At 40.0% G+C, this 11,009-nt stretch overlaps 1 protein-coding gene across 1 annotated transcript in view; it reads right to left on the minus strand.

Moving 5' to 3' along the window:
- LRP2 (LDL receptor related protein 2) overlaps positions 1-9,210 on the minus strand; it is a 119,858-nt gene extending 110,648 nt beyond the window's left edge. The window contains exon 1 of the mRNA XM_040069821.1: positions 9,074-9,210. Within this exon, the coding sequence (XP_039925755.1) occupies positions 9,074-9,167 (94 nt within the window). The 5' untranslated portion in view covers positions 9,168-9,210. The remainder of the gene's footprint in view (positions 1-9,073) is intronic.
- Between the last annotated feature and the right edge of the window lie 1,799 nt (positions 9,211-11,009).

Consider the following 11,009-nt stretch of genomic DNA (forward strand, 5'->3'; position numbering starts at 1 on the left):
TCTCTTTACTTTTATAACAAGGTAAATAATCCTTTAAAGCAAGGATAATTCTAATTGACAGGAGGTGATATTCCTTTCTACTGATAAAGTAAATATTCTTTATATTGAACAGACCAGGTTCCTTCTTTCATTTAAGTCACTGACAAATTTCTTGTACTTCAGCGATAACTGAGGGTAAGCCATTAATTTTTCTTGGACACCTTCATTAATCTAAACTGTATATAAAGTACTTTCCAGGAGGACACTAACAAAAACTATTTGCACTCTTTAGAGATTTTAGTAAAATTTTTATCTGTATGGCCAAATTCAAGAGAACCAGTACTTGCAGTGCTGCTGAAAGATTCTCAATATAAAAATGTGTTTCAAACATTACATGTGAAGAACATGTTCTGCCATCAATTGGATAACCCCAAGCAGTTGTCTTGACATTAGGTGTCGCAATCCACATAAATCAGTTGTGATTGTGTCAGCTGGGGAAGCGAAGCCAGCACTGTGGATCTCTAGGAAGCATACAAGCCCCAGCTCTACTAAATCTTAGTAGCTTCTTTCTCATGAATGGCATATTAAGTATGCAAAAATGTGTTCTAATTGACCATAAGACATAAAGAGGAAGAAGAACATGCAAACACCGTAGAAATAAAGACAGCCTCAGTTAAGCACAGAAGGAAGCATCCTAAGCATTTTCATAAGAATGAATCTTGCTAATAGCCCAAACGCTGCTGCAGAATAACAACTGGGTAACAGAAGGTGGGGGGGGAATATAACCAAAAGAGGAAAATCTTCAAGACTAAGAAGTGTTTGCAACTACACAGTGTGTGGAAAGTGTGTGAGGGCGGGAAGTGCCTTACCCTTACCAACTTAGAGAGAACATGTATTTATCACTGCGAAAGTCACACAGATGCAGTAGCAGATGATAAAAACAACCCTCTTGGGAAGCTTTCATTGTTTTGAGACCTGTACACTTTTTAAAACAAATTTTCCAACCAATGTGCTTTTTTCTCAAAATTAGACCCCAAGCTGAGATGAGGCCCTGATTCAATTCTGTCATGCTCTCCTGAAAGCTGCTGAGTCATTGTAGCACTAGGAACGGGCCTCACTAAGAGTCTTCCTGCGCAGTTCGTGAGTGAAAGTGTATCATTTTTGTATTTCTTTTCTGCATCATTGCTAGAATGAAATCGGCTATGCAACACATCACATTTTGCCAAACTATAAACCTTACTATAATTTTATATTACAAGTTATTAAATGAAAAATGAAACCTGCCATGCAAAAAATAAACCACTTTCTCTTACAGATAATAAACATTGTAAGCACATAAAAGGAGAGCTATTTCTGTCTTCCTACCACAGAACCTTTATCCATAACAAAATTCTTTAGCATCATACCAGTAGGACTCTAGATTTTAAAAAAAGACAATTTAAGCTGTGCCCCAAAGCTTCACAGGGCACTAGTTATTTTGCACAAATTTTAAAAATTGCAAGTCACTCATTGCAAACTAAACGTGTGGGAACATTGTCAGAAAAGCAGAACTGGTGTGTTAGTACAGAATAGATAGACCACATGCTACAAGCGTCTAGTGTGCCTTGATAGATATTCTAATGCTGCTTACTACTGCCCATGACATTGGGAACTCCAGATATTCCTTTGGGTGCATTTGACACATCACATTTCTCCCTTATTCAGTAGTGACTCTGCTTCAGTTAGCAGCTAATGGCTGCTCACTCCTAATCAAGCTTCCCAAAAAGGAAATTCCATATGTCAAGGCAGGCCTGAGTAAATGACGGATCATAGAATGGTTTGTGTTCAAAGGGACTTTAAAGATCATCTAGTTCCACACCTCCTGCCAGGATCACCTGAACTGAAACAACAAGGTTGTTTTGACTGATGTGCTCACACAAAATGCAGCTTTATCTTAAAGGACCGGAAAACCAACAATAAGAATTAAATCATCCTTTGGCGGTTTTGTTTCTAAGTGTAGAATATTTTCTTTCTAGTTTTTTTGTTTGAAAAATAATTAAATAAATCCTTTTACACAAATAGTAATACTAGTAAGTATTTTTCTAAGTTTTGGTTTAAAAAATAATTTAAGAAATCCCTTTACAGGAACAGTAATGCTAATGAGTGTGCCACATTAAAAAACAGTCCTTGAATTCATCAGAAGATAAATACAAGAAATATCATCATCTCCTGAAACATTACTCTGTCAAACCCCATGGAAGCATTTTACCTATAATTTCCCTAAGCATCCAAACTCTGTAACTCAGATTTACTTAGCCATTTTGACTTCTTTAAGGATGCTTTATTCTGCTGTGACTTCCCTGCATTAGTGGCTGCTGGGCATAATGTTTTAAATAATTCTTTAAGTTACATTAGCTAGCTACTCTAAGCAGCATTCCAGACACAGAGGTTAATAATAGGGAAGAACTTCTGTAGCTGGAATAGCTGCATAAGCCCTACACTTGCTACGTGCTTGGAAACACAAAAGCATACACGTAGCTCACCCTATGTCCTTACATCCAGAAGCAAGCACAAAAAACTGCAGGAAAGGCATACGCTGTCTCCCAAGTGTCTCAATGGTAACACACAACATACAAATCACATTGCTCAGAGGACTGCAGGCATTTGCCTACAGATCTGCAACCTTTACCTTGTAATCCCCTCCTCATAGCAATACTTTTTCATCAGTCTTTCACAATGTCTGCTAGGAGAAGATTGCAACCACACCTGTTATATTGCTGTCCAGAGAGTCAGTAGAGAGTCACTGTCTCCACACAGGCTGTTTAAAGACAAGATTTTTTCTTTAACAGGGTGATCATTTAGGGCTCTCCATTCCTCTACTGTCTTACAGGATTTAAGTCTCTGAGAATTCTTAACTCCTATCAGAAAAAGTTACATAGGCCAAGAACTAAAAAGTTTTGCACCCATTTTTAGTGAAGCTTTAAAGTCCATTCTGTAGCTGACTTCATACAGAAAATTAATAACTGCAGAGCTAACAAACACCGCTCAAGCCTTCTTATGGAAGATACCACAGACTTTGTCACTCATTTCAGACAAAGTGGAGTTTGTTTCACATGAAACAGTTTAAAAAAGTGTTAGACCTTGCAGCAGTAAAAGTAATTTTTAATAATACAGCTAGAAGGCCAACAAGAACTGCAGCCACACTCTATGTGCTTGGTTATCACCCAATTCACTTGTTACACTGCCGGTTGAGAACAGCCCTGCAACTCTGCTCAAAAGTGAACATGTGAGAAGCCCCATTGAAGTCAAGCCATCTGTTTACTCAAGACAACTTTACAAAAGGGTTTTCAGCAGCTCTAACACTTGTTCATTCTAGCCTTGATACGACTGCTCTTGTTACCAGCATGGTAAGATTTCTAGCAGTAGCATTAGACAGTGATTGCATGGTCAACCTGATTTACCACAGGAAAATGGAGTGTTTCTTTCTCACCCTCTTGCCAACACCTCTCCTTGTACATGATGCCAAGGTTCCCTTTCTTTTCTAAACTCCAGTAACTACCAGGCCTTCCTTTCAGCATGCTGTTTAAAATCCCTAAGCCACAATTCCATCGCTCTGGTTTATTTTTTCCACAGGTTTCTAAGTGAAAGCAGCTCAAAGAAGGTCCAGTGAGCAGTGGCACAAAGGAAGTACCAACAGCCCAAGGTTGTCAGTAGCACAGGCATGGGACACTGGAAAAGGGAAGGAAGATGAGTAGGGGCATCCTGCTCCCAGGAGGAGTGAACTAACTGCTCACGGGGCTCATCACTTCTCACGAAACTGTACCCTTAGATGATAAGGTATGATAAGGGCTTGATCAGATCAAAATGGATATTGAATGATATGAACTTTACATAGCAGTTTTTCTTCTCTAGGACAAATCTGGGAAGGGTTATTCATATACGTCCGTTTTCCAGTTCTGCAGGCCTTCTACTTCCTCAAAGTAAACTGAACTTTCTATGGTATATTTATTTGAGTTGATAATGTGCACCATGGTTTCTGAAGATAAAAACCATTGCCTAGATTCTAAATACATCAGTGAATGTATCAGTTGCTGGGATATCTTGTGGACTAGCTGCCTTTTTTTTTTGTTGTTGTTTTTTTAAGAGATGCCACAGAACACAATTAAAGCCCCAGCCTTTTTGGTCCACAAATGCATGACCCTGCAACCCCCATTAAAGGGAGCCCCAATTCCCCATTCTCTGTCTTGACTCAGCAGGATGTAGTATCATGACCTGGCTGAGCAGGAAAATAATTGGGCAGGCACGCTGCTGGTGTAAACAGGGCCCTTTTGCTGAAGATCTGGCTCCCTGATTGTAAAACAAAGGCAACTTATTAATGTTAAAATTATAAAATGGAACATTTCATAGAAATAGAACCATTTCAGTCAACTTTTATATGCTGTTTCATTAATCCAAAATAAAACTTGTAACAGTGATCCTTTGATCTCTAATCCACCTTAAGCATTGCAAAACAAAGAAAACATTAAAACCCCTGAAACCAACAGTAAAAGCTTAAGGAATACACTAAAGGCTATCCACTTCATTTAACAGTTCTATGCTTACTCATTACATTTATTTTTTTTTCAACTGTTCCATAAATATACTGAGTCAAGGAAGAAAAAGGTTGTTAAAAAAATTAACATTATCATAACAAAATGGACTTCAAAATGGATCTCAAACAACAAAAAGCATTTAAAGAGATGCTTACTCTTCACTGAATCATATTTTCTGTCTTAAATGAGTACAACTCAGGGTAATTTCTTTGAAATTAAAGGAATCACACTAGGTTGACTCAGAAGAAACCTTGTTATTCTTTCATCTAGAAACAGCTCAAGGTATTTTTAAGAACAGTGTATTATTATCAAATTATTTCAAGAAGCACTTTAGTTTTAAATAATTTTTTAAAAAGCTCTTTTATCTGCCACATTCAGTGTAAGCTATTAAAAAGAAACTGACAAATTATGATTATCATCACTAATTAGTCCAAGTGGAATAAAAATACCCACTTCTTTTTAAGTAGATGTCAGCCTGTAGATCCTTAATTAGAAGGGGCCTTTAATGTTTTTCAACACTGACCACTTCTAGAAAGCATAGCTTCCTTTAAAACATCCAAAGTACTGTACGGTTCCAGTATGTTTTAAGTAGAGCTCTGAAAGACGAGATACAACTCCAGCTTTAAAAAGTGATAGTACAGTGTGATTCAGGTTACATATTTGTCTATCTGAATAGTTATCACGACCACTCAGATCTAAAAGTAAGTATTGGAGAAGATTGAATGGATCCAATAACACAGATAAAATAAACTATGTCTACAATGTGCCTGCTTGCTGCTCCATTAAAAAGAAGAGTATTCAGATTCAGAAGACCCTCCAGGTTCAGTATTAGAGAATGAGAAGTTAAGAGTGCAAGAAGGGACATGGAGGGGAAAGGCTCCAAACAGTACAAGAGATTTCATGTCAAAGGAAGACCAAAAGGAAAAGAATTAAAAGGCTGTGATGAAATTGCAGTCTACCTTTCCCCCAAATGAATCTTTGCTATTTCCTGCAAAACACATGGCAAGTAAATCTGGATTAAAGTAGGATTTCATTGCTCAAATTTCCAATCAGCTCAATTTATGAAAGAAGGTTTGGGGTTATCTTACAGGGGAATAGAATCATCGCACACATCACACATTTATCTTAGTTGAAATCTCCTGGACGCTCAGTCTCTGTTTGTCTTCACTCCTGTAGCTTAATTATTTACTGTAATTCTAGCATTTGGCATAGAACCTAAATCGAACCAGGTTTCATCCAATTACTGCTTTCAATATTTAACTAAAAATCTGGGGTTTGACCCATTCTTTGCTTTAGCTGATTACTTTGCAAATACCCGATATGCTTTACTGAACAGAAAACAGAAAAAAAGTGAATTATTAAGAAAATTCAAGAAATGTACTAGGAGTGGGCTATTTGTTAAAAAGAACAAAGAAAAAAAAACACCTGTTAGTGCACAGAAAAACTCATTAAAATGTGAGAACACTAGAACATGTTTCACTGACAGATACTCCTAAATTGTCAGGCCTCAAGAAGTAAACCAGTTTAGAAGCCAGGTATATGGACACTCAGTGCAATTTTTGCTCTTGATTTTGTGTGAGTACATCTCCAAGAGAAACCAAGAAAATTGCACTAGTGCAGGATTATGAACACTGAAATGCACAAAACCCAGTAAATTGTATGTCAGGATTGCATCAGTATTTTCATATATCTTGCCATCCTTTTTTCCCTTCTTGTTACTTCCAAATCCTCAGTCCCCAGTCACTCAAGTCTTCAAACTCCAGCTTTTGGCAGCGCTGGAATCTCACAGACAGGTTTCTCTGTCATTTAAAATGTGCAGCACTGTACAAGGAAGCATGAATAGCGACTCTGACTTGTCGCCCACAGCAATGTCACTGTACATCATCCTACAGACAAATTAAATAGTTTTGAGTGAAGAAAATGTCTAAGAAACACTGAATTATTAATTTTGAGATTGAATATTACAATGCCTTATGGAAAAGTATGTTTCTCCATGACTTCCAGAAAGAACTGCTGTACCTCTTTTCTACATTGTCTTACCATACCTATTTCTTAATGGCCTGCCACACTTCATGCAAATGTTCATTGTCATTTCTGATATATCTTATCACACCATGTGCATTCATTCTTCGAATAGCCTTCATTCTCAGACTAATAGAAACCTCATAATGGCAACAAATTTTAGTCATATTTGTCTAGGATGTATCAAGCTGATGATTTACCATTGCAGAGATTCAGGATACATATCAAATTTGGTGCACTAACATCCATCCATTGTCTCTAGCTTATCACTGAGGGTGAAGCACTTTGATATTCAAAACAAACATGAGCAATAGTCCCGTGATGCTCCTGCTTGATAGTACCTTAACTACTATTTAGATTCCGGTTACACTTTTTTCTGACAACAATTACCCCACAGGCAACAAGACCTATAGAGCAAAGGTTGGAGAAACAGGCCCTGTACTGCTGGCAATTACAAAACAGCGTTTTAATTCCGTTTATGAGCACTATGTTTACTCTCAGTAAAACTACAATCAGATAAATCAAGGAAGCGTACTATCATTTGAACAAGTGCTTAGGTGAAATTCTTCTAGAAACATCATCCATCTTTTACTGGGAACACTCAGATATTGCCAACAAAAATCTCAAAAAACATCAGTGAAGTACCTTTGGAACTACTGAGGATTAGGCAAGATAATAGATTTTCACCATTTTCGTCTTAGGCTTGGGATTGCTTTCATGGTTCTCCAAATTTTTTTTTTTTTTTTTTTTTTTTTGTAAGTGTCTGACGTGATCTCAACATTCAAGGAACTGTAACTTAAGGTTACTAAATGTTTTACTATCATAATCGCAGTGCATGCAAAATTGCTATCCAGGTATCTTGCTTGTATCAGTCACCCATTGCTAAAATTAGACAGTTTGATTTCCACAGTTATTCTACTGTGGAGGGAGGGGGGAGGGGAGAATGGGAGAAAAAGGGGGAGAAACACCATAAAAGTAAAAAAAAATCTGTACTTCTACTACCTATGGATACTAGTTCCAAACCTCTCTCTGCTTATTCTGTCATGTCATTTATCAGATACATTCTGGACAATCACAAGCAGCTGTAGAACCAAAATATAAATTTTTGATCTGCACTGAATGTTCCATTCCATCCAATGTAAAATAACAGCGCATAGGATTAATTCTGCCCAGTGTGACCTCCTTGGCTGGAGTTTTTGCAGGTCTCCAGCACATTAGCTATCTCTTATTTCCCTGTTCCTAAGTGGGAGCTGCTAGCAGCAGTTGCTGTATAATTACTTAGTTGATTCTGTCTAAGGAGCTTAAACTAAGAGGTGAGCAAAGAAAGCAGATTAACAATTTGAACACACACGTAATACACAGACACACACAGAACCAGCAGGACTGCGGGTCAATGTGCGGGGCGGAGGAAATGCACTTCAGCCACTCTTGCCCAACAAGACAGGCTCGATTTGCAACGCAAGGCAATTAAAGAGCGCGAAGAAGGGGAAGGCAGGAAGATCGGCAGCAGTCACAGGCCGGAGGGAGGACTTGGGCACACGGCTGCTCCATCCCGAGCAGCCAGATTAGCACCGGAGGAGCAGCACTCAGCCTGCTCTGCCAGTCACATGCTCCTCGATGTCGCCTAGCAACAGTAAAGCCCACAGAAAAAGTTCTCCCTCTCTCAACTTCAAATCTGCGTCTGAGACCGACTGAGGGGAGCTTATTGTGCTCCAGACTAAGCATCTGTTTCTTTCTTATAGCCTTCTGCAAATGACTGCATATACCACACGTACGCAAGCATGTCCACGCACAAGCCCCTACCCCCGGCCCAACCTGTCTACGTGCAAGCGCTGCAGCCTGTGCACTCCTCACCAAAAGCAACTCGAGGTACAATTTTAGTGGTCACCAAATCAGCTCTCGGAATGCAGGTGAACTCCGCTCTGCAAAACCGCCCTCATTTCAGTAGCAAGAAAGGCACAAAGATCGCAAGGGGAAAAAATAAAAAGGTCTGGGATGATTTCCACACCCCACACCACCCCCCTTTATTCACAGCCAGTAATCAAGACTCACAGAAAAACCTGCCTGCTTGCATTTCTGTAAAAAGATGAGTTTAGACCGTGGAGTTGCAAAGTCTGAGACATCCCTCAAAATTTAGCCACATTTGTGTGTTGCTGTCTTACACTACTCGGAAAAAAAAAGTTTGTACAAATCAGAAAAACAATCAAAGGAAGCATCCTAGGATTATTTAAAACCAAGATGAAGAGAAGCTAAAGAGTCGGTGGAGTTTGCAGTATTTTTAAGTCACTACTCACTTTTCCACAACAGAAACCGACTTCATCAAATGACTCCTGGAAAGAGCCAACTGTTTCTCCTAGCTATTAGAAAGAACTCCTTGAATCAGCACCCATTAACCCTCTACTTTCAGGCACTTGGCCTTTTTCTTATAAAAGTCCCTGGAGTAGGGATGTGCTCCTTGCGTTGCAATTCCCACTCCGTAGAGGCTAGAGCATAGCGCTTACCTTGGCAACTGCCCTGCATTATGCATGCAGTGAATAATATGAGCAGTTTGCAAGCAGTTGCTGCTCTTCCATCCATCCGATGGTGAGTTCCCATCCAGGCTGGGATGCTCCAGCCTCCTCAGAAGCTGGCTCCTGGACTCCGGGGTGCTGATCTGCACAGAAGCAGCACAAGGAGCCTGGTGTCTTTCCCTTATCCTGCTAGTTGCAGAAGAAAGGCGTGTTCGCCTGTTGAGACATCGCGTTTTCTATAAACTCCCACCCTCCAGACATTGCATAAAGCTCTTTATACCCGGCGGCCCCGGAACCAGCATGAGGGAATCAGGCACTGCTCCAGGCCCTGCAGCCACAAGCTGCCTCTGCCCCTCCTTCCACACTTTGTCGGATAGCCAAGACGCTTCCAAGACCCTGCACTGTGCTGACTTTGTATCAGAGTCCATTGGTGCTGTATTTAACGTGCTCATCTATTTGGAGTAGTTCTGGGAATTGCAGGTGGCAAGTGAAATATGTCACAGGTTTTAGTGTCCCAAAGGCATGCTCCAGATAAGAAAAAGTATTTTTGTAACTCTGAAAAAAATTCAACATCTACTCACCAAGGGAAAGGTAAAGCTTAGAACTTAGTATTCCTCACATAAGTACTATGAAAGGAAATCTGTAGGGATGAAACTTACTCTTGCACTTTCTTAGCAGATAGAATCAGTTTGGTAAAGTGCTTTGGCTGTGAATTCTCAAGATATCGGCTGGAGACACGCTTGTTTAGTTCTAACTCTCCAACAGCGTGTGCAACACACGAAGAAATATCTCCTTGTGTTTTACTGGTGCCATTTTGGGAACCATTTACCCACTAACAAGGGAAGAGCAGTATGTAGGATCACAGGGAAAAGATAAAAATACCCTAATACTTCAGGCTGGAATGCAGCCTGTTAAAAAGGACAAACATTTTGGAGGCTTTGCTTGCAGGATCAGAAACATCATACATAAAACACGTGAAGGTAAGTGATTTTTTAATATTAGTCAAAAATAGGCTTTCATGTAGAAAATGTAGTTACGCCTTTCTTCATATGTGCACACACATGCATGTCAAGAGTGACTACTGTGCATACATACCATGGGAGGAGGATAGGTCTATTCGTCTTCCAAGAGGCTCTGTCAGATTAATTTTAATGACACCACTTTTATAAATACCACATATCTATTTCTTTAGCATCATGCCATGCTCATTATACTGCAATGACTGCGATGCTGCAAAAGAACATAATCAACATTTCAAACCTAACTCTTCTTTTTTTTTTTGCCTTGGACTGCAATTTCAATAAAGGGGTAGAGGTGCCTGTATTGTTCCTGCAGAAGTTGCACAGGAACATGTTGCTGCTTATTAGCAGACTGTGATTTCTCTCCAGGTCCTGTAGGACGCTAATCCCTCTAAACCTTTCCGTAAAGGCTTTCTATCTATCAAGATAGCAAAGGGGGGGGTGGGGAGAGAAGATGTGGAGCATAGGCTTTCGCAAGGTTGTGATTTATGCAGGTTCAGGGCTGTTTGGTGTAGTGGTACGACACAGCACCGGGGTCAAGCCACAAGAAACACTGGGGGCAGATCAGAATATTCAATTAGCTTCCTGGCACCTCTGAATCACAAAGAGAGGATAAGATCTCTCCATCACAAGATCCAGAGCTGCCGGGGGAGGGGGAGACATGCCCTCTTCAAATCTCCCTCCTCCCTCCCACCCTCTCTCCTTTCACTGTAGGGGAATAGTGCCTGAAACATTCCTTTCTGCACGGAAGGTCTTTTCCTATTGTTGTTTTCTTTGTGTTTCAGTGTTGCCAACTTACTGGAATTCTTGTCGTGGTTTCACAGCAAGGCTCAGGCTGACCAAACGGAACCAGCTGCGTTTGTGTATGGGGCCACTGCTGCTTTAATCTCCCAACAAGGCCGATGGGG

The sequence above is a fragment of the Hirundo rustica genome, chromosome 7, assembly GCF_015227805.2.
Source record: "Hirundo rustica isolate bHirRus1 chromosome 7, bHirRus1.pri.v3, whole genome shotgun sequence".
NCBI lineage: Eukaryota > Metazoa > Chordata > Aves > Passeriformes > Hirundinidae > Hirundo > Hirundo rustica.